General features: G+C 36.1%; 1 protein-coding gene across 1 annotated transcript in view; it reads right to left on the minus strand.

Annotated features, from left to right (window-relative positions):
* Positions 1-25615, minus strand: part of LOC308435253 (vomeronasal type-2 receptor 116-like) — a gene marked incomplete at both ends in the record, with an annotated part of 44297 nt that extends 18682 nt beyond the window's left edge. Inside the window, 5 exons of the mRNA XM_080935933.1 lie at positions 1295-1522; positions 2269-3072; positions 3402-3693; positions 21121-21296; positions 25577-25615. Of these exons, the coding sequence (XP_080792059.1) occupies positions 1295-1522; positions 2269-3072; positions 3402-3693; positions 21121-21296; positions 25577-25615 (1539 nt within the window). The remainder of the gene's footprint in view (positions 1-1294; positions 1523-2268; positions 3073-3401; positions 3694-21120; positions 21297-25576) is intronic.
* Between the last annotated feature and the right edge of the window lie 290 nt (positions 25616-25905).

Raw genomic sequence — 25905 nt, forward strand, 5'->3', positions numbered from 1 at the left:
GTTACCAAGGTAGAAACATGGCTGAATCCAGACAGGCATGGTACTAGAGGAGCTGATAGTTCTTCATATTTATCTGAAAGCCACGAGTAGAAGACTGATTCTTAAGTACCTATGATGAGGTACCCATACCCACAACGACATAATTCTAAAAAGGGTACATTTACTCCAACAATGCCATATCTACTAATAGTGCACTCCCTGGGCCAAGCATATTCAAATACCACAGTGACCATAAAAGAAATATTTGGGCATGTTGAGATGTGTTACTTACATCCCATTAGATACATTTTGATGACAAACTCAAAATTGCTGCTATTATGTTTGGCAATTGAATGAAATGGAATTTGGGTTAGTAGCAGCCATTACACTTGAATTTTCTGATTTTGGATGAAATCTTCCTAGTTTCCCAGGGGTGCTGTCATGTTTCTGTGATATAATTGGCACCACACTGCACACTGTTATATTAAAACAAAATCCATCTCCACATGCCTTAATTTTGTCAACTATATTATTCTAGCAAGACAGGTAGGGAAAAATAGATACTATATCACTTCACTTTGCTGTTTTGTCTGCCATAAGTGTAAAAGCAAAAGGCCTCATAAAGAGTGACTGCAGCTGTCTAAGCCTGTTGTTCTACATAGTATTTCCTTTATGTTAAAACAACATGCCAATAGCAAGGTATCCACAGAAAGAGGTATTTTATCTTATGCATCTAGCTCACCATTTATCATCAGTGAAAATAAGGACAGGATTTTAAAGTAGAAAACTTGAGAAAAGTATTGAATTGGAAACCATGTAGGTTTTCTTTTTACTGGCTTACTAATCTTGGCTTTCTCATTTAGTTTCTTAAAAACTAAGAAACAACTCCTAATTCTCTCATATTCATGAGCCCCTCCATGGATGTATTTTATTAGGATACTACCAGACAGATTTGCCTTTAGTCAAATACTTTGTAAATTGTTTTCCAATGGAGATTCATCTTCTTCAGTAAGTCTACTTTATGTCAAGTTGAAAAAAATAGGTAAAACACTGAAGGTCAAAATAAACATCCTGCCATATGCTGTGTGACAATATTATGAAAAATTACTATTTTATATCCTGCCACTAAGTTAAAAATATAGAATAGAAAATATTGGGAAACAAATCTACAAGGGTAAGCAATCAGTAATTCCTTATAATGATTGTTATGGGTATATTGATGGGACCCAAATAAGCACCCAATTGTTGTTCTATCTGGAAACATAGTTTTATTATCTCCATGTATTACAATTTTTAAAATAATAAAAACACCCACCTCTGTAAAGCCTATGGGCCACTGAATCAGATCTTCTGATATCAATAATTGTTGCCCCTTGGGAGCACTTGGAGAAAATGTTCCCACTTTCACAAATAGTGAAAGACGTTTTGGGAAATTCCAAAAGTTGTTAATGTCATATTCCGAATCTGTCTTCCTTTTCCAATCCAGAAACATATGTTCACCATCTGAATTTTTCACTTGAATGTACTTTAGAAAAGGATGAAGCTAAAAGATATGTGAAACCCTTTAATAAAGTTAGAGCCATAGAGCTCTAACAAAACTACAGATATGAAGTAATTTACTGAATGTAATTTATGATGTTAATACTGTTTTAAATCAAACATGGATGGTGCTAAAAAAGGAAGGTTCAGGAGGAAATAACTGCTATTTAGTTTCTAAAATGCCTGTTTCAAAAAACTTTACTCACCCACGTCTTATCACGTGATTGAGGGATACACAACACACACATCTCAACTTCTAAAAAAGCTAGTTACCTCCTTCTATTTTCTTTATTCTTCAGAGGCTCAGGGTGGAGCACACGATTACTTAATTTTGGTGAATATTCAGGAGTTGTTTTGGGACCACCAAAATTCTAGTATTGTACAGGGATATTTGGCATGTAGTTTTAGCATTTTATTTGTGAGAAATGGAGTGGAGAATCTGGGTTTTCATGCTAAAATATTACCAAGGTAAATATTGCTGCTGTTACAACCAATATCAGAATTATTATTTTAAATGAAAACATCCAAATGTCCACTCATCCTTTGCATATAAATTGGCATGCATTCATATATATATATATATATATATATATATATATATATATATATATATATATATATATATAGGCTTAAATATATAGTACATCATAAGCTTTTTGAGATAAAAAGTACAATCTATAGTAGCTAGATCTAGGCCATTAACAGCAGCTGGTGTCATTTCTGAGGTTACAATTCAATGAAAAAATATACCTGCCAGGGGAATAACATAGTCCTATCTTTGTTTGCTTGTGCTTCAACTGGAACTTTATTGAGAATCATCTCTTGAAGAGTTTGGGCCACTGCATACACGGCATTGTACACATTATAACTCTCTTCAGTCATGACCATTCCAAAAATATTTCCTGGCAACAATTCCAAAGAGGCATTGGGTAGACAGTTTTCAATGATTTTACAGCTAAAATCCAAAAATGAGCAATTGAAAAACCAGTTCCACAAGAAATGAAGATAAAAGTCTTCAGGGTACTTGTTAGGAGTGGCTTCTCGCACAAAATTTGTGAAACCAAAAATCTCATTATGATGATGTGAAAAAGTCAGACTCCCATGGAATGAATCTATCATGTTATAATCATAAAAATTTTGGTCACCCCATTTTGAGTATGTGACCCAAACTTTCCATGTCTTATATTTGCCCCATATCATTATTATTCTAGTCAATACAAAGGCAATGTCTCCATAAATAACAACTACAGTTGCTGATGATTCCAGAATATGTGCCTTATCAAAGAAGTAGAGAAAAAGTGATTCCCCCATGACTGACACTGTTTCTACAAAAGCTATGCAGATTTTATTTTTGTCCAGTTCCTTTCTCAAGTCTGATAGAAACTGAGAACCTCTGTGGTCATCTGTGATGAAGAGTCCCACCCAGGTCCAGTTGAAATGAAGCAGCAAAGAGGCAATGCCATATATCAGAGATGAGTCTTTAGGGGCCACCTGGTACAGAGATGGAAACTGGATACGGTCGTTTAGAAGATGATAAAAAGGCCCAAAAGTAAGCTAAAAGGAATATAGTATTTAAAACAGGAGAAATATTGCAATAAATACAGTGCTAGTCTTAAAGGACAGATGGAAGTAATAGAGGTAAAGTGCTCAGTACTTCCTACATTCACATCTCACTTCCTGAGAGCTTCCCAAATATTACTGAAGTATCTCAAGGTTTGAAACTACTCTATACACTCTTCTTCCTCTTTTCTGTATTTGAAAGTAAAATATATGGATATGCCTTTATCTCTATAGTTGTTCTTTGATAGTTAAGTAAATAAAATCCCCCTTATGTTTTGCACACAGCTAAATGTGAGAAAAGCCACATGGATCACATCACTCACCTGAGGAAATTTGTAAAGATCCAGCACTGTCCCAATAAGTTTAGATGTTTTCCATAATATTCCAGTAAGTACAGCAGCTGTTTTGCTCTCGTTTCTACACCCATAATTAGGCATGAAGATGCTCAAACCTGTGAGCCAATAAAATACACTTCTCAGAACATTCCTTTCAAAATGTGGGAGATTATATACTTCAAATCCCAGAGAGGTGTTTGGTAAAATATAAGAGTTTTTGTTGATCTCCTCAATGGCAAATAACAGGGCCAAAACAAGCTGGTAGTTTTGTACACGCATCCTGCATAGAAGTATTAAAGCATTCAGGAACTTATAACTATCAAGCCTAAAAATTCAGTTCAATGGTTTCTACAGTTTGAAAGCTTGTATTTTTATGAAATACACATTTACTTTAATCAATGAGTGGTTTATATAAAATGGTGTGTAATGACTGAAGTGGCATACGTATTAACTATAGACCTAAGGGAGCTTAATTTTTTCCCATCTTCAGCTGTACAAACCAAATCTACTCATGAATGAGGTGGGCATTTATCACAAAATGTCCTCTCTTCTGCTCTTCCAATTACTAAAACAATGAAAAACAATTGTTTTTCCATTAAATATTATTCTTGAGATACATTATTATAAAAGATTTCACTTATTGAATTCAATGTATCTGGGAAACCAGTTACCTTTTATGCATTTGCATTTGTAGCAAACATTGCACTTTTGTATGCTGTAAGTGAAGATTCTTGTCTGTGCTGTGTTTAGATATGCATGTCTTTGGAGAATACATGTCAACCCTTATGCATGAAATGTGCATGATAAATTCTTAGACTTACTTTAATCTGAACCTTCTTCAGATTATGTGTCTATGTTGAAACTCCTACACATGCAGGGAACACTTCTGGGAATTTTCCTGTATCATCTTCCCATGTCCTTAAAGAAATACTTCTATTGTAACTGGGCACTGTCATTCCCAGTGTGATGTGGGCTCTGTGAATCTGAACTCATGTTCCTCACTTATTTTGCAAGTACTTTATACATTGTGGTATCTCTCCATTTTTAAAATAACGACTTCTTGTAGAGAATATAACTTATACTTGGGAAGTAAAAAAACTACACATAAATAGAGGCAAACAATTATACTTTCAACATCTGATGTTCAAAAGAAAGCCTTCAATAGTGTTTATTTTTTAAATTCTTTTTTGTTGGGGACATAAAATGCTTTCTCATAAAATGCACTTTATTTGCCTAATTAAATGCCATATTATTAACAGGTCCTTTGCCAGATGGAACAGCAGAGATCCAGGGACACAGGCCTGGTGAGATTGCCCTGTGAGTAACCAAAGCACAGAGAGGCCCGTGAAGAGCTCTCGGAAAAGGTGCCCTTCCAGCACACAGTAGGGCTGGACCTCTGGCAGAGGGAATCAGGATCTGGCTGGAAAGCCTGTGTGCACGGACCAAATGCAGAGGCCCTTTGCCACCTGGAACAGCAGAGATCCGGGGACACCAGCCTGGTGAGATTGCACTGTGAGAAACCAAAGCACAGAGAGAGCTAAGCTAGGCAGAGCTCGCTGAAAAGGTTCCCCTCCGGCCCACAGTAAGGGCCGGGCTTCTGGCAGAGGGACTCGGGATTTTCCCTGAAAGCCTGTGCTCGCAGACTAAACACACAGGTCCACAATAAGGCACAGGCCCTTGTCAGTGGGAACTGGGGCCTGCCCAGGAAAGGCAGGGCTAGAAGTTCAACTCTACAGGACCCCTTACACCTGGACCAGAGGGGAGCCTGGCACATAGGCCCAGGGAGAGCACACCGGGAGTTCTCAGAGAGCAGAAAGTACTGTGCTATCTGAAAAAGGGTCCGTTTTGGCCTAGAGAAAGAGCCAGGTCCCTGCTAGTAGTACTCAACTTGTGGGCAGAGGGCTGAGCTCCCAGAACAGCCTTACAAGAGATCCCACACTGGAGCCCACAAAGACAGAGCTGAGTTACTGCCACCAGAACTCACTGCTTGCCCACTAAAAACCGAACACTCAGAAGCAATTTTCTTCCTGAGCTCATGGGCCCTCAGATCCACAGGAGACACAGGTGACAGTCACTGACAACAGACCATGTATAATCACAGATAATAAGATGGCAAGAGGAAAACAAAAGAACTTAAGCAATGGAAATCAAGACATCAGAACCCAACTCTCCCACTACAGCAAGCAGTGGATTGCCAAACACTCCAGAAAAAGAAAACTCAGGCTTGAAATCATACCTCACAATGACAATGGAGATCTTTGTGAAGATCATGAATAAACCCCCTTAAACAAGAACAGGAGGACACACATAAACAAATAGAAGTTTTAAAAGAGAAAACATGAAAATCACTCAAAGAACTACAGAAAAGCACAAACAAACAGATGAAGGAATTAAAAACAGAAATAGGAAGAATAAAGAAAACACAAAAAGAGACAACCCTTGAGATGGAAAACCTAAAAAAGAAATCAGGAGTCACAGATGCAAGCATAATCAAAAGACTACAAGAGATTGGAAGAGAGAATCTCCGGGGCAGAAGACAACATTGTAAACATAGACAAAACAGCCAGAGAAGATGCAAATAACAAAAAGCTCTTAACCAAAAATGTCCAGGAGATCCAGGACACAATGAGAAGACAAAACCTAAGGATAATAGGAATAGAAGAGGGAGAAGAATATCAACTAAGAGGCACAGTAAACATCTTCAAACAAATCATAGAAGAATACTTCCCTACCCTCAAGAATGAGATGATTATGAGCACATAAGAAACCTACAGAACCCCAAACAGATTGAACCAGAAAAGAAACTCTTCCTGACAACAATAAGAATCAAAACAACAGGTGTTCAAAACAAAGAAAGAATACTAAAAGCAGTAAGGAATAAAAACCATGTAACATATAAAGGCAGACCAATCAGAATTACACCCAACTTCTCAACAGAGTCTATGAAAGTTAGAAGATACTGGACAGACATCATACAGACACTAAGAGAACACAAATGTCAACCCAGGTTACTATATCCAGCAAAACTCTCAATCACCATAGATGTAGAGACCAAGATATTCCAGGACAAAAATAAATTTATAAAATATCTGAACACAAATCCAGCCTGATGAAGAACAATTGATGGAAAAACCAATACAAGTAGGGAAACTACATCCTAGAAAAAGCAAGAAAATAACTAAGCAAGAAAACTAAAAGAAGAGAAACACAGACATAATTTTACCTGTGAAATCAAAAATAGCAGGAAACAGCAATCAATATTCCTTAATAACTGTTATCATAAATGAACTCAATTCCCCCAATAAAGAGAAATAGACTATCAGACTGGATAAATAAACAGAATTCAGCATTCTGCTGCATACAGGAAACTCATCTCAGAGACAAAACAGATATTATATCAGAGTCAAAGGCTGAAAAAAACCTTCCAAGAAAATGGCCCCAAGAAATAAGCTGGAGTGGCCATTCTAATATCGAATAAAGTAGATTTTCAACCAAAAATTATCAAAAAAGATAAGGACGGACACTTTCAACTCATTACAGGGAAAATTATCAGGAGGAACTCTCAATCCTTAACATATATGCTCCAAATACAAGAGCACCCATATTCATAAAGGAAACCCTACTAAAGCTCAAAACATATATTGCACTACACACAATAATAGTGGGAGAATGCAACACCCCACTCTCATCAATGTACAGGTCATGGAAGCAGAAATTGAACAAGGACACAGTGAAACTAGCAGAGGTTAAAACCAATTGGAATTAATAGACATTTACAGAACATTTCACCCTAAAACACAAGAACACACAGAAAACAAAAGAATTCTCAGCACCTCATGGTGCCTTCTATAAAATTGACCATATAGTCAGTCACAAAACAAGCCTCAAAAGATATATGAATATTGAAATACTCCCATGCATCCTATCAGATCCCCATGGACTAAGACTGGTCTTTAACAACAACAAAGACAAGAAAAGCCCATATATACATGGAAACTGAACAATGCTCTACTACACGATAGCATGGTCAAAGAAGAAATAAAGAAAGAAATTAAGGATTTTCTAAAAGTTAAGGAAAATGAAAACACAACATACCCAAACCTATGGGATGCAATGAAAGCAGTACTGAGAGAAAAACTCATAGCTCTGAGTGCCTCCAAAAAGAAACCGGAGAGATCATACACTAGCAACTTGACAGCACAATTGAAAGCTCTAGAACAAAAGAAAGGAGATAAACCCAAGAGGAGTAGACTGCAAGAAATAATCAAAATCAGAGCAGAAATTGACCAAATAGGAACAAAAAGAACATTCAAAGAATCAACAAAACTAGGCGCTGGTTCTTTGAGAAAATTAACAAGATTGATAAAACTATAGCCAGACTAGCTTGAGGGCAAAGAGAGAGTATCCAAATTAACAAAATCAGAAATGAAAGTGGAGACAATACCTGAAACTGAGGAAATTCAAGAAATCATCAGATCCTACTACAAAAGCCTATACTCAACAAAGCTGGAAAATCTCGAGGAAATGTATGAATTCCTAGACAGATAACAGATACTAAAGTTAAACCAGGACCAGATAAACCATTTAAATAATCCCATAACACCTAAAGAAATAGAAGCAGTCGTCAAAAGCCTCCCAACCAAGAAAAGTCCAGGACCATATGGGTTCAGTGCAGAACTCTATTAGACATTATAATGAACTAATACCAATACTCTCCAAACTATTCCACAAAATAGAGTCAGATGAAACACTATTTAACTCATTTTTTTGAGGCCACAATAACCCTCTTTCCTAAACTACAGAAAGACCCTACAAGGAAAGAGAACTTCAGACCAATCTTCCTTAAGAATATTGATGCAAAAATACTAAACAAAATCTATGCACCCTTATCCAAGAACACATCAAAATAATCATTCACCATGATCAAGTAGTATTCATCCCTGGGATGTAGGCATGGTTTAATATATAGAAATCTATAAAAATAATCCACCATATAAACAAACTTAAAGAAAAAAAAACATGTGGTCATCTCACTAGAAGGTGAGAAAACATTTGACAAAATTCAACATCCCTTCATGTTAAAAAACTTGGAAAAAACAGAATTCCAAGTCCCATACCTAAACATAATAAAAGCAATATACAGCAAACCATTACCCAACATCAAACTTAACAGTGAGAAACTTGAAGCAATCCCACTAAAATCAGGAACTCGACAAGGCTGACTACTCTCCCCTACCTATTTAACATAGTACTGCAAGTCCTGGCCAGAGCAATTAGACAGCAAAAGGAAACCAAAGAAATACAAATTAGAAAGGAAAATTAAAAATATCACTATTTGCAAATGACATGATAGTATAGGTAAGTGACCCCAAAAATTCCACCAGAGAACTTTTATAGCTGATAAACAAGTTCTGCAAAGTGGCTGGATATAAAATTAATGCAAACAAAGCAGTAGCCTTCCTCTACTCAAAGGACAAATATGCAGAGAAAGAAATTAAGGAAAAGATACACTTCACAATAGTCACACATAATATGAAATACCTTGGTGTGACTCTACTAAACAAGTGAAGGACCTGTATGACAAGAACTTCAATGCCATGAAGAAGGAAATTGAGAAAGATTTCAGATGACAAAATCTTCCATGCACATGGATTGGAAGGATCAACATTGCAAAAATAGCCATTTTATTAAAAGCAATCTACAGATTTAATGCAATCCCTATCGAAATTCTGACACAATTCTTCATAGAGTTGAAAAGAGAAATGTGCAAAGTCATCTGGAATAACAAAAAAACCTAGAATATCTAAATCTATCCTCAACAGCAAGAAACCATCTGTGGGAATCACTATCCCTGACCTTAAGCTATATTACAAGGCAATTGTGTTAAAAACTGCATGGTACTGGTACAGAGATAGGCATGTAGCTCAACTGAGCAGAATAGAAGACCCAGAAATGAATCCTCCTGCATATGGTCCCTTGATTTTTGACAAAGGAACCGTAAACATTCAGTGGAAAAAGGACAGCCTATTCAACAAATGGTGCTGGTTTAACTGGCACTCAGCATGCAGAAGAATGAAAATAGACCCTTTCTTATCTCCTTGTACAAAGCTCAAGTGTAAGTGGATCAGAGAACTACCATGTACACTGAAACATGTACACTGAACTATTAAACCATGTACACTGAAACTATTAGAATTGAAAATAAGGAAAACTATAGAGCACATCGGCACAGGGGAAAATTTCCTGAACAGAACACCCATGTCTTGTGCTCTAAGGTCAAAGATCAAGTAATGAGAGTTAATGAGGTTGCAAAGTTTCTGTAAGGCTAAGGACACTGTCAAGGAAACAAAATGGCAGCCAACATATTGGGAAAAGATCTTTACCAATCCCACATCTGATAGAGGCCTAATATTGAATGTAAAGAAAGAACTCAAGAAGTTATACACCAGAGAGTCAAACACTCTCATTAAAAAATGGGGTACAGAGCTAAACAAAAAATTCTCAACTGAGGAATATCGAATGGCTGAGAGGTATCTAAGGAAGTGCTCTACATCCCTAGTCAATCAGGGAAATGCAAATCAAAACAACCCTAAGATTCTACCTCTGACCAATTAGAATGGCTAAGATCAAAAACTCAGATGACAGCAGATGCTGGCGAGGATGTGGAGAAAGAGAAACACTTCTCCACTGTTGGTGGGGTTGTAAACTGGTACAACCACTCTGAAATTCAGTCTGGCGGTTTCTCAGAAAATTGGGCATAGTTCTAACTGAAGACACAGTTATTCCACTTCTGGGCATATACCCCAGAAATGCTCCAACATACAAGAAAGCCACATACAACACAATGTTCATAGCAGCCCTATTTATAATACCCAGAAGCTAGAAAGAACTTAGATGTCCTTCAGTAGATGAATGGATACAAAAATTGTGGTACATTTACACAATGGAATACTACTCAGCCACCAGAAACAATGATTCTATGAAATTCTTAAGAAAATGGATTCAGCTAGAGAATATCATCCTAAGTGAGATAATCCAGTCACAAAAGAACAGACATAATATGCAGTCACTGATAATTGGATACTAACCCCATAAATCTCTGAGCACCCCAGAAATGACTCACAGAGTATATAAAGTTCAAGAAAAGAAAAAAAAAAGAAAATAGAAACCATTATGCTTAATCCTTACACACCAATTCCAGGTTACATCCTGTTTTGCATGTACTTTATGCTCATTGTAATGAGTAAGATTTTTTGCACGTTATTAAACCTTTAAAAAATAAACCAAGCACTGACAAAAATGTATTCGTATAGTTTTATGCAAAAATGCTTAAAATTTTTACATTTATCTTTGCTTTTTAAAATAAAGTGGTTAAAAACAGAAAAAAATATTTGGTAAAAAAAGAGTATCTTCATATTACATATTAATCAAAACACTGAATTCGCAGAATAAAGGAAGAATATTAAAAGTGATGAGGCAAAAGTGTCAAGTAACTTATAAATGTAGCGCTATCACAATTACATTAGATTTCTCAACGGAGACTCTAAAAGACAGAAGATCTGGGTCAGCTGTCATACAGATCCTAAGAAAATACAAATGTCAGCCCAGACTATCATATTAAGCAAAACTCTCAATCATCATAGATGGACAAACCCAAATATTTTGTGACAGGTGTAATTTAAACAATATATATATATTATTAATTCAGAAATATATAAAATGAAAACTCCTACACAAGGAATGCAACTACTCCTAAGGAAAGATACTGAATTCATCATCTCACAACAAACCCAAATTAAGAGAAACACACATACACACACACATGCAAATACACAACACAATATCACTTTGAATAACAAAAATAGTGTCTACTAATCATCATTGGTCTTTAATATGTCTCAATACCAATCAACTTAATTCCCCAATTAAAAAGTAGTCTAATAGACTGGATACAGAAACAGGATCCAGCACTCTGCTGCTCACAAGAAACACCTGAAAAAGAGATACTAACTCAGAGAAAATGTCTGGAAAATATTTTGCCAAGCAAATGGTCCCAAGAAACAAGCTAGAGTAGCCATTCTAATATCCAGTAAATAGACTTTCAACTAAAACTTATCAAAAGAGAGGGGAAAGACACTTTATACACATTAAAAGTAAAATTCCAAGGTGAACTCCCAATTCTGAACATTTATTACCCAAATGCAAGGGCGACCACATCCACAAGAGAAACTTTACTAAGGCTCAGAATACACACTGACCTTCACATAATAACAGTGGAAGATTTCAAGAACCCTTTTTCCAATATATAGGTCATTGAAATAGAATCTAAACAGAGATACAACAAAACTCAGAGAAGTTATGAACCAAATGGATTTAACAGAGCATTATCTACAAAATATTACACCCCAAAACAAAAGAATAGGTTTACATCTCAACACATCAAGAACCTTCTCCATAGTTGATCATATAATCAAACACAAAACAAACTTTAATAGATACAAAAAATTGAAACAATCCCATGCATTCTGTCAAATCACCTTGGACAAAGGCTGTGCTTGGTTAAGACCATTACCAACAACACCCCTAGTACCACCATCCTTATCACCACCACCAACGCCATTACCATCACCACTAAATACAACATAAAGTCCGCATACTCATAGAAACTGAACAACTCTCTACTCACTGATAACATTAACAGGAAAAAATTAAAAACTTTCTAGATTCAATGACCATGAAAGAACAGCACACTCACACTTATGGAACACAATAAAAGCACTGTTAAGAGGAAAATACACGGAGACCCAGACAACACAGGACTGGCGAGAATCGGGTGAGAAGGGATACCGACTAGCCAGGGGGCAGAAAGATCTCAGTGGAGCACATGGAAAGTGTGCACCTGCCTGCTCGGCATAATCCGGGGATCCAGGAACCCAGAAGCATCGGGCCCTCTGTTCCCAACCGATGGCTTCCAGGGTGCACAAAAGGCACTTGGAACATTTGTCACCAGAAACATTGGAGATCCAGGGACACAGGCCAGGTACAAGGCAAAGGAGAGAACCAATCACTGACAACAAGATGGCAAGAGGAAAGTGAAAGAATGTACCCCAGAGAAATCAAGACAACCTGGCAACACTAGAACCCAGCTCTCCCATCACAACAAACAGCAGAATACCAAACACTCCAGAAAAAAAGACTCAGACACAAAATCCTACCTCAAGATGATGATAGAGATGCTTAAACAAGAATGGGAGGAAAAGCATAAAGAATTAGAAGCCCTTAAAGAAGAAACAAGGAAAACACTAAAAGAACTAGAAGAAAACAGACCCAAAAAGATGAAGGAATGGAAAAAGGAATTTAAAACGGAAATAGACATAATAAAGAAAACACTAAAAGAAACAATCCTAGAGGTAGAAAACCTAAAAAAGAAATCAGGAGTCACAAATGCAAGCATTTCCAACAGACTACAAAAGATGGAAGAGAGAATCTCAGGGACAGAAGACAACATTGAAAACATAGACAAAACAGTCAGAGAAGATGTAAAAACCAAAAGACTCCTAACCCAAAATGTGCAGGAGATCCAGGACACAATGAGAAGAACAAACCCAAGGATAATAGGAATAGAAGAGGGAGAAGAATATCAACTAAGAGGTACAGTAAATATCTTCAACAAAATCGTAGAAGAAAACTTACCTACCCTTAAAAATGAGATGACCACAAGCATAAAAGAAGCCTACAGAACTTTAAATAGGTTGGAACAGAAAAGAAATTCCTCCCAACACATAATAGTCAAAACAGCAAGTACCCAAAGCAAAGAAAGAATACTAAAAGCAGTAAAGGAAAAGGTCATGTAACATATAAAGGCAGACCAATCAGAATCACACCCAATTTCTCAACAGAGACTATGAAAGCTAGAAGAGCCTGAACAGACATCATGCAGACCCTGAGAGAGCACAAGTGCCAGCCCAAGCTGCTATACCCAGCAAAACTATCAATCACCATAGATGGCTAACTAAGATATTCCAAGACAAAACTAAATTCACACGATATATGACCTCAAACCCAGCACTACAACAAATTATAGGTGGAAAACCCAATACAATGAGGGGAACCACCTCATAATAAAAACAAGAAAACTTCTAAGGAAGAAAACCAAAAGAAGAAAGACACACAGGCACAATTCAACCTACCAAAGCAACAATAGCAGGAAATAGCTACTACTATTCCTTGATATGTATTAACATAAATGGACTCAATTCCCGAATAAAAAGATATAGGCTATCAGACTGGACACATAAACAAAACCCAGTATTTTGCTGCATACAGGAAACTCATCTCAGAGACAAAAACAGACACTATCTCAGAATAAAAGGTTTGGAAAAAAAACCTTCCAAGCAAATGGCCCAAGAATCAAGCTGGAGTGGCCATTCTAATATCAAATAAAGTAGATTTTCAACCAAAAGTTATCAAAAAAGATAAGGAAGAACACTTTTTACTCATTACAGGGGAAATCTGTCAGGAGGAACGCTCAATCCTTAACATATATGCTCCAAATACAAAAGCACCCAAATTCATAAAAGAAACCCTACTAAAGCTAAAAAATACATTGCACCCCAAACAATAATAGTGGGAGACTTTAATACCCCACTGTCACCAATGGACAGATCATGGAAACAGAAACTGAACAAGGACACTGTAAAACTAACAGAGAGTATGAACCAACTGGAATTAATAGATATCTACAGAACATATCATCCTAAAACTAAAGAATACAACTTCTCAGCACCTTGTGGCACCTTCTTGAAAATTGACCACATAATTGGACACAGAACGAGCCTCAATCAATACAAGAATATCGAAATACTCCCATGCATCCTTTCAGATCACCATGGTCTAAGACTGGTCTTTTATAACAACAAAGACAACAAAAAGCCCATATAGACATGGAAAATAAACAATGCTATATTAAACGATATCAAGGTCAAAGAAGAAATAAAGAAATTAGGGATTTTCTAGAATTCAATGAAAATGAAAACACAACATTTCCAAACCTATGGGATGCAATGAAAGCAGTACTGAAAGGAAAACTCATAGCTCTGAGTGTTTCAAAAAAAAAAAAAAAAAAAACAACTGAAGAGAGCATATACTAGCATCTTGACAGCACAGTTGAAAGCTCTAGAACAAAAGGAAGCAGATACATCCAAGAGGAGTAGACGGAAAGAAATAATCAAACTTAAGGCAGAAACAGACCAAATAGAAATAAAAAGAACCATTGAAAGAATCAACAAAACCTAGAGCTGGTTCTTTGAGAACCAATTAACAAGACTGATAAACACTTATCCAGACTAAATAGAGGGCAAAGGGAGAGTATCCAATTTAACAAAATCATAAAGGAAAGTGGAGAAATAAATACTGAAACTGAAGAAATTCAAGAAGTCATCAGATCCTACTATAAAAGCATATACTCAATAAAGCTGAAAAATCTGGAGGAAATGGATGAATTTCTAGACAAATACAAGATACAAAAGTTAAACAAGGACCAGGTAAACCAGCTAAATAATCCCATAACCTCTAAAGAACAGAAGCAGTCATCAAAAGCCTCCAAACCAAAAGAAGCCCAGGTCCAGCTAATTTCAGTGCAGATTTTCACAGACATTTATTGATGACATAATACCAATACTCTCCTAACTATTCCACAAAATAGAATCTGAGGGAACACTACCTAACTCATTTTTTTGAGCTACAAAACCCCTCGTTCCTAAACCACACAAAGACCCTACAAGGATAGAGAACTTCAGACCAATCTCACTTATGAACATTGATGGAAAAATACTCAACAAAATCCTTGCAAGCCAAATCCAATAACACATCAAAAGGATCATTCACCATGATCAAGTAGGCTTCATCCCTGGAATGCAGAAATGGTTTAATATAAGGTAATCCATCAATATAATCCACCATATAAACAAACGCAATGAAAAAAAAAACCATATGGTTATCTCACTAGATGCTAAAAAAGCATTTGACAAAATCCAACACCACTTCATGTTATAAGTCTTGGAAAGAACAGGAATCCAAGGCCCGTACCTAAATATAATAAAAGCAATATACAGCAAGTCAACAGCCAACATCATACTTAATGATGGGAAACTTGAAGCAATCCCATTAAAATCAGGTACTGGACCAGGCTGCTCATTCTCCCCCTACCTATTCAACATAGTACTGTAAGTCATGGCCAGAGCAATTAGACAGCAGAAGGAAATCAAAGGGATACAATTTGGAAAGGAAGAAGTAAAAACATCACTATTTGCAGATGACATGATAGTGTATTTAAGCGACTCCACAATTTCCACCAGAGAACTCCTACAGCTGATAAACAAGTTCAGCTAAGTGGCTGTACATAAAATTATCTCTAACAAATCAGTAGCCTTCATATATTCAAAAGACAAACGTGGAGCAAGAAATTAGGGAAAAGATACCCTTCACAATAGTCACGAAAACTATGAAATACCTTGGTGTGACTCTAACAAAGCAAGTGAAGGACCTGTATGACAAGAACTTCAAACCTCTAAAGAAGAAAATCGAAGAAGATCTCAGAAAATGGAAAGATGTCGCATGCTCATGAATTGGAAGGATCAACATTTTAAAAATGGCCATCGACAGATTCAATGCAATCCCCATCAAAATTCCAACCCAGTTCTTCATTGAGTTGGAAAGAGCAATGTGCAATTTTATCTGGAGTAACAAAAGACCTAGAATAGTGAAATCCATCCTGAACAACAAGAAAACATCTGTGGGAATCACTATCCCTGACCTCAAGCTATATTACAAGGCTATTGTGCTGAAAACTGCATGGTACTGATACAGAATTAGGCACGTGGATCAAATGAATAGAATAGAAAATCCAGAAATGAGCCCTCACATATATGGTCACCTGATTTTTGACAAAGGAGCAGTAAACATTCAATGGAAAAAAGACAGCCTATTCAACAAATGGTGCTGGTCCAACTGGCACTCAGCATGCAAAAGAATGAAAATAGACTCTTATCTCCTTGTACAAAGCTCAAGTGTAAGTGCATCAAAGATCTCCACATTAAACCAGGTACACTGAAACTAATAGATGAGAAAGTAGGGAAAACCTTAGAACACAAAGGCACAGGAGAAAATTTCCTGAACAGAACACCAATGGCTCAAGCTCTAAGGTCAAAGATTGACAAATGGGACTTAATGAGATTGCAAAGTTTCTGCAAGGCTAAAGACACTGTCAAGAAAACAAATTGGCAGCCAACACAGTGGGAAAAGATCTTTACCAACTCCACATCAGATAGAGGCCTTATATCCAAGGTATACAAAGAACTCAAAAAACTAGACACCAGAGAATTAAACAACCCTATTAAAAATGTGGTACAGACTTAAAAATTTCTCAATCGAGGAATATCGAAAGGCTGAGAAATATCTAAGGAAGTGCTCAACATCCTTAGCCATCAGGGAAATTCACATCAAAACAACTCAGAGATTCCACCTGACACCAGTCAGATTGGTCAAGATCCAAAACTCAGATGACAACAAATGCTGGTGGATGTGGAGAAAGAGAACACTTCTCCACTGCTGGTGGCGTTGTAAACTGATATAACCACTCTGGAAATCAGTCTGGCCGTTCCTCAGAACAATGGACATAGTACTACTGGAAGATCCAGTTATTCCACTTCTGGGCATATACCCCAGAGATGCTCCAACACACAACAAAGATAAATGCACCACAATGTTCATTGCAGCTCTATTTATAATATCCAGAAGCTGGAAAGAACCTAGATGTCCTCCAGGAGATGAATGGATACAAAAATTGTGGTACATTTACACAATGGAGCACTACTCAGCTATCAGAAACAATGACTTAACGAAATTCTTAAGAAAATGGATGCATCTTGAGAATATTATCCTGAGTGAGATAATCCAGTCACAAAAGAACAGACATAATATGCAGTCACTGAATATGGGATACTAACCCCAGAAAGCATGAACACCCCAGAAACAACTCAGACTGTGTGAAGCTCAACAACAAAAAAGAATATATTTTAATTAAAATAGAACTGTATCACATCCCCCTTTCCTCCCTACAGCCCTTCCTAGTCTCTCTCCTATCCCCTCAAATTAATAGCATCTTTTCCTATATTATTGTTACATATATATGTGTGTATGTATATGTAGCCACAAATAGTTAATTACAACCTTAATAAATGTATCTTAAATAAATAAAAAAAGAGGAAAATACACAGGACCCACTGTCTTCATAAATAAATTTGAAATATCCTATACTAGGTACTTAATGTCATGCTTTAAAGCACTTGAACAAAAAGAAGCAAACATATCTATGAAAAGTAGTTGGCATTAAATAGCCAAAGCCAGGAATAAAGCCAACCAATTAGAATCAAAGAGGGTAATACAAAGAATCACCAAAACAAAACCTGGTTAATAGAAAAAAAACAACAACAAGATATAAAATCCTTAGCCAAAATAATTAAAATGTACAGAAAAAGTATCCATATTAACAAAATCAGAAAAAAGAAGTGATAATAATGGAAAATGAAGAAATTGAGAAAGTTATCAAATCTTACTTCCAAACACCATACTAAAGAAAACTGTAAAATTTAGGTAAAATAAATTATTTTCTAGACAGATACCACATACCAAGGTAAAATCAAGATTAGGTAAACTAACTCCTAAGGAAATAGAAACAGTCATTAGAAACCTCTCAATCAAAAAATCCTAGGGATAGGTGGCTTTAGTGTACAATTTTAACAGACCTTCAAAGAAGAGCTAATACCAATACTTCTCAAACTATTTAACAAAATAGAAACAGAAAGAATACTATGATACTGCAGTCACTTTGATTTCTGAACCACACAAGAACCCAACAAATACAGAGAACATCAGAACAATTTGCCTTATGACTATCTATTCAAAATACTCAATGTATTTCTCACAAACAAAATGCAAAGACACATGAAAGCTATTGTTCCCCATGATCAAGTATGCTTCATCCCACAGATGAAATCATGGTTCAATATACAAAAATATATCAATGTCATACACTATATAACAAACACAAAGAAAAACATGAATGATCATCTCATTAGAGTCTGAAAAAGCTCCATCTATTTGCCTAAGAATTTCATAAATTATTTTTAAAAACTGAGTAATAATCGATTGTGCAAATATATTACATTTTCTGTATCCATTCCTCTGTTGATGGACATCTGTGTACTTTCCAGCTTTTGGCTATTATAAATAAGGTTGCTATGAACATAGTGGAGCATGTGTCTTTGTTATATGTCGAAGTATCTTTTGGGTATATGCCCAGGAGTGGTATAGCTGGGTCCTCAGGTATTACTATATCCAATTTTCTGAGGAATTGCCAGACTGATTTTCAGAGTGATGGTTCCAGCTGCAATGCCACCAACAATGGAGGTTGTTTTGCTTTCTCCAAATACTGGCTAGCATCTGCTGTCACCTGAGTTTAAGATCTTAGCTTTTCTGACTGGTGTGAGGTAGAATCTCAGGGTTATTTTGATTTGCATTTCCCTAAGATGTTATCCGCCCAGCTCCCATCCCCTTTCCCCTCCATTTGCCTTCATAAAGGTGCACTCCCTCCTTAACGCCCCCTCCACCCCATTGCCTTGGCATCCTCCTACATTGGGAACACCTGCCCTACCTGGGCCAAAGGTTTTTTTTCACATTGATGCCAGACACTGCTATCTTCAGCTACATATGCAACTGTACCAATAAGTCTCTCAATGTGTGCACAAAGGTTGGTGTTTTAGTTCATGGGAGTTTTGGAGAGTTTAGTTGTTTGATAATGTTGTTATCTTCCCATGAGGCTGCAACCCCTTTCAGCTCCTTAGCAACCTTTTTTAGCAACCTCATTGAGATCCCCAAGTTCAGCCTGATGTTTAGCTGCAAGAATGCTCAGCTGTACCTATATGACTTTAACAAAGTCCATGAGGGGACATCTCTGTTTGGTTTCTGCCAGTGAGTACTCATTATAGTATCAAAGTTATAGCACAATCAATTAAACAATAAAGGGACACAAAGTGAATACAACCTGGAAACAAATCATAGTGTCACTATTTGCTGATGATATGATAGTATTATAAGCTACTGTCAAAATAACACTCCTACAACTGATAATCAACTTCAGCAAATTAATGTTTGTATATTTATATATACCATATTGTACATAACTGGATACTTTAAAAGTGTTTTAAAAAAGCATATATATTTACCATACATACAAAAACCACATTTAAGTCAGCATTTTATAACCTCACTTCGTCACCTGTTAAAACATCTGCCAAGTCATTCATAATCAACGAGCCAGGCATTTAAATGTTTTACTGCAGGTGGGTTCCACATAGGCTGATTGATACTGCTATACTTCTGGAACAACATAGGGCAAAGTACACAATAGTAATTATATGGTGAAACTGAACAGTTGCCTTATTTCTTATAAAACTAAAAGAAAAATCATGCCCCAGTGATATAGGAATCCACATGAAATATTTCATCCAGTTGTGCAATTTTGGTTTCCTCTGACCATGTTTTCTATGTAAATTTCTGACAAAATGTGAAAAATGATCCTATCTAATGATATTTTAATTCTAAGATGTATCTTTCTCCTCTGCCTTGAACCATGACCCATCACCATACCCAAGTGTTACCAAAGTCTTGCGGGGTTATATTTCCTAAATTCCACCTTACTCTTTCAACAGCTTTCAATCAAGAGACCTCACAATGAACCCTAAATTTGTCCTTTTAGTTTAATGTGTTCAGACCAGAATCCTTTCTTCTTCTCAAATCTTATTTCATGTATTTTAAAAAGTGACTGATATATCTGTGTGATATAAAATTCACTTCATTTCTCTCAAAAATAAATTCATATGCTTATTTCTAAATCCACAAAGAAAGCCGAAACAATATGTCCTCCTAGATCTATTATTCCTGCAGAGTTAAGGGTAGGTATCTAAAGAAGAGCTTTGAGTGAACATAATCTTAGAAAATATTTTTGTCAGAATACATTCATAAAAACAAGCACCTGCATAAGGTGATCTTACGTTTTGAGTAGATTAAATTGGTTAAAATGTCTGAAATCAAAAGTGGGGCAAATATATACATTTCATACTCTAAAAATGGTAAGGATTCAAAATAGGAGTGGGGAGGTTACATTTCTGATTCTGACATTACTGCACCCAAATTAGAGGCAGGAGATGCAGGCAACATTTATCACAGTAGAACTTGGGGAGGTATTCCAAAAAGCCACAGATTTTAAAAAAGCATTATCGGCTCTAACAGATTCATAACAGAAATTCGACAGTTCCCTGAAATGTTGTGCTAAGTTGCTCCCTACAGACCTTTCAGAACAGTGATAGCACATGTGTGCTAAGAGTCTTAGGAATTAGAGGAATTGTTGACAGAAAAAGGTTGACAAGTCACATCTTTCAATTATGGAACAAAACCCACTCAAACTAATTCTCTCTATTACCACCTTGGAGGACAAAACAGTCAACTAGAAAACAAAACTAGTGAGAGGATCTGGGAAGTGAAGATATGCAGACTCATAATGGTAAATGCACGCAATCATGTTTAATTCCACACTTAACCCAGGGCACACGAATATTTGTTAAAAACCTGGTCAATACAAAACACTTACTTTAACTCATCCTTGTCTGTGTTAAAAGATGTTTTCCAATCTACTGTAAGATTTAGTGGCAACAAATAAAAAATAGGAAAAAAGGCAGCAATCACCACATCTCCATCCTGGTGTAACTGATATTTTGATTTGGTTAGGCAGGAAGGGGTTACAAGGCTCCATATGACAGTTTGCATCTGCAGAAACCAGAAGATAAAAAGCCAGGAGAACATTATATTAATAGGCTGTTTTGCCAAGTCATAAGTCTTGGAGTGGTGATATATATATATATATATAACCAAATATATATATATTTGATTTTTTTATGACTGCTTGAATGTCTGTTTATAATGTTGTTTAGGAGTGAATAGGTTTATCTATTTATCCTGATATAATCTCAAGGATTTTTTTTCTTCACCCCTTGGGAGTTCTGTAGCACAGTCTCCTTCAGGCACTGCATCTGAGGCAACTGAAAAACAAGCTATTGTGCAGGATGACTTATTTTCTTCTTCAGACACAATCCCATTTATTTCCTCCAACACGGAATGATGCCAGGGTTGGATTCCCTTTCTGTGCATTTGGAAAAAATGAGTTATAACAAAACTCACATGAAAGCCCTTGAGGATAATGCACACATATTACATCTGAGGAAGTCTCGGTTGAAAACAGATGAGAAGGCAAAGAAAGGCCTATATAGATATTCACAAGCTGTATTAAAATGACATGTTTATTATTAATGATATTATGATAAGTATGTTTCTGAAGATTCAGAGACAATTGTAATTGTGATTTATGCATATCTGCATATAAATATGTTTGGTTTCTGCTCCAGAAACTTTTCCCTCTCATTCTTGAGTAACCAACTGTCAAGTTGAACTTATCCCTTTAGATCTGCAACTCAATTTTGATATAGAAATCATGTTATTAATTTCATCTTATTTTTGACCTATTTTGATATTGTTCTGTTTATGCATGCTGGAACATTGAATTAATTTGTCCTCAGTATCTTCTCTATACTTTATCAACGATCTTTTCTCTTTTGATATATATCAGTAAACCCCCTCCGACATTTCTCCAAAGAATGTAATGACTGCTGAGAATATCTGTATCCAACATAAAATTATTAAACAAAAAATTATAACCAGAGAATATTTTCCAACTTATAAGACAGCTTTAGGTTAGTGAAATAACTTTGTGTTAAAATGTAGACTTGGTCTTATTTTCATGTTAATTTGGTCACAGTGAAAACTGTAAAGTGTGAACTGCACATAAATGTATAGGCAATGACTTTCTTATGGTAATGATCAATAAATATTGGTACATTATTTTTTTTCTTGCCCCTTTGTTTCTTTTATTTTTAACAACTTTATTTTAAAAAACAAAGATAAATATACATATTTTAAGCATTTTTTGCATAAAAGTATATAATACATTTTTGTTAGTACTTGTTTTTTTTTTTTTTTAAAGGTTTGATAGTGTGATCAAGATCCCACCAGTTACAATGAGTATAAAGTACATGTAAAACAAGATGCAACCTGGAAATAGTCAAAGTTTTCTTGGTGTGTAAAGAATATTTTTTTTATTTTAACAATGAGCAGACAGTACATGTAATACAGGGTACAACCTGGAATTTGTCAATGTGTTCTTGGTGGGTAAGGATTGAGCATGACTATTTTTTTGTTTTGTTTTCTTTTTTTCTTGGACTTCATACAGTCTGTGAGTTGTTTCTGGGGCACTGCGAGCCTCTGGGGTTAGCCTCCCACTATCAGTGACTGCATATTATGTCTGTTCTTTTGTGACTGGGTTATCTCACTCAGGATGATATTCTCTAGATGCAGCCATTTTCTTAAGAATTTGGTTAAGTCATTGTTTCTGGTGGCTGAGTAGTATTCCATTGTGTAAATGTACCACAATTTTTGTATCCATTCATCTTCTGAAGGACATCTGGGTTCCTTCCAGCTTCTGGCTATTATAAATAGAGCTTCTATGAACATTGTGGTGCATATATCTTTGTTGTGTATTAAAGTGTCTCTGGGGTATATGCCCAGAAGTGGAATAGCTGGGTCTTCAGGTAGTACTATGTCCAATTTTCTGATGTATCGCCAGACTGATTTCCAGAGTGGTTGTATTATTTTGCAACCCCACCAACAGAGGAGAAGTGTTCCTCTTTCTCCGCAGCCTCGCCAGCATCTGTTGTCATCTGAGTTTTGGATCTTGGCCAATCTGACTGATGTTGAGGTGGAATCTCAGGGTTGTTTCGATTTGCATTTCCCTGATGGCTAAGGATGTTGAGCACTTCCTCAGATGTTTCTCAGCCATATGATATTCCTCAGCTGAGAATGTTTTGTTTAGCTCTGTACCCCATTTTTTAATAGGGTTGATTGATTCTCTGGTGTCTAGCTTTTTGAGTTCTTTGTATACCTTGGATATTAGGCCTCTATCTGATGTGGAGTTGGTAAAGATCTTTTCCCATTCTGTTGGCTGCCATTTTGTTTTCTTGACAATGTCCTTAGCCTTACAGAAACTTTGCAATCTCATTAAGTCCCATTTGTTAATCTTTGACCTTAGAGCTTGAGCCATTGGTGTTTTGTTCAGAAAATTTTCTCCTGTGCCTTTGTGTTCTAAGGTTTTCCCTACTTTCTCATCTAATAGTTTCAGTGTATCTGGTTTAATGTGGAGATCTTTGATCCACTTACACTTGAGCTTTGTACAAGAAGATAAGAAAGGGTCTATTTTCATTCTTTTGCATGCTGAGTGCCAGTTGGACCAGCACCATTTGTTGAATAGGCTGTCCTTTTTTCATTGAATGTTTACGGCTCCTTTGTCAAAAATCAGGTGACCATATACATGAGGGCTCATTTCTGGATCTTCTATTCTAATCCAGTGATCCACATGCCTATTTCTGTACGAGTACCATGTAGTTTTCAGCACAATTGCCTTGTAATATAGCTTGAGGTCAGGGATAGTGATTCCTGCAGATGTTTTCTTGTTGTTGAGGATGGATTTCACTATTCTAGGTCTTTTGTTGTTCCATATGAAATTTCACATTGATCTTTCCAATTCCATGAAGTACTGGGTTGGAATTTTGATGGGGATTGCATTGAATCTGTAGATTGCTTTTGGTAAGATGGTCATTTTTAAAAGGTTGATCCTTCCAATCCATGACTATGGTAGATCTTTCCATTTTCTGAGATCTTCCTCAATTTCCTTCTTTAGAGGTTTTAAGTTCTTGTCATACAGGTCCTTCACTTGCTTAGTTAGAGTCACACCAAGGTATTTCATATTTTTTGTGACTATTGTGAAGGGTATCTTCCCTAATTTCTTTCTCCACATGTTTGTCCTTTGAGTATAGGAAGGCTACTGATTTGTTTGAGTTAATTTTGTATCCAGCTACTTTGCTGAACTTGTTTATCAGCTGTAGGAGTTCTCTGGTGAAATTTTTGGGGTCACTTAAGTACACTATCATGTCATTTGTAAAGAGTGATGTTTTTATCTCTTCCTTCCTGATTTGTATCCCCTTGATCTCCTTTTGCTGTCTAATTGCTCCAGCCAGGACTTCCAGTATTATGTTGAATAGGTAGGGGGAGAGTGGGCAGCCTTGTGGAGTCCCTGATTTTAGTGGGATGCCCCTTTGTTTCTACTTGGATTTGAGGAATAGAAGGTTTGTTTAAATTGACAAATTGTCAACAGCCATTGTTTCTCTTTAGAATTACTCTAATTCTAACAATGCCATAAGAATATCCATGCTGTATTTATAGTCACCTCCATTCTCATCATAAACACTGCAAAACCATATTAGTAGTAAATAGCACCAATATAATATTTCTAATGAGAAAATATGCTATTTAGGAATTATAAAAGTTATACAGATTTGCCATAAGAAGAAATGCTAACCACATCAATTTTTATTTGTTCCATGTTAAGAATCTAGGCTTTATTATCAGATTTATTTAGCTGTGTGGGAGAGTTTGTGTGTGCATTTGTGTGTTGTGGTGGGTGAATATGTGAGTGTATATGTTAAAATTAGTGCAGGTATTTCTGAGGGGCAGTGGATCATGATTTTTGATGCTAGAATTTGAGAATGTTCAATTCTGACTTAGGTATTTGCTGGAGACAGCTCATCATGCTCTCTGAAACAAGGAAATAAATACATAAATTCTCAAATAGGTTACCAAGACCAGACCCAATATTTAATTCTTTTTGATTAAAGAACTCCTGAAATTTGAAGAATATGGATTAATGAACAAGATCTTCACAATGTTAGTACAGTGTGTTATCTGGTTGACATCACAAAGTGTAATGTGTAAACCTCACAAATCTCTACCCATAGCTGAATATAAACCGTCAATTAAACTGCTGAAAATAGTTGAATCAGTATGTTACATAAACTGATTTATATAGTGCCATCCATTTATCTGTAAAGTTATGTTTTAATTTCCTATACACTTAACTGATATTTCAATGTTGGTTTTCTTACCATTATGTTTTCATTATCTTTTCCTTGGTTAAAGGTCATTTAGATTGTTTCAATAGGTTAGAATCACAATCAACATGGCTTTTTTAGTATATTTAAAGTAGGTTGTTCCCTATCCCCATTTGGGAGATATGGCAAGAGGAAGTAGAGTTGGATCATATGGCAGACATTTTTTTTTTCCTTTTTGAGAAACCTCAGCAGAGATTTTCACAATTGATGCACCAGTTAGCAATTCCATCAACAGTGAGTATAACTTCCGTGATTATCACACTGCAATCCAAACATCATTTTCAGTGGACTGAATTTTGCCAGTTTGACAAGGGTTACTGCGA

Source organism: Micromys minutus (genome assembly GCF_963924665.1).
Source record: "Micromys minutus genome assembly, chromosome: 22".
Classification (NCBI taxonomy): domain Eukaryota; kingdom Metazoa; phylum Chordata; class Mammalia; order Rodentia; family Muridae; genus Micromys; species Micromys minutus.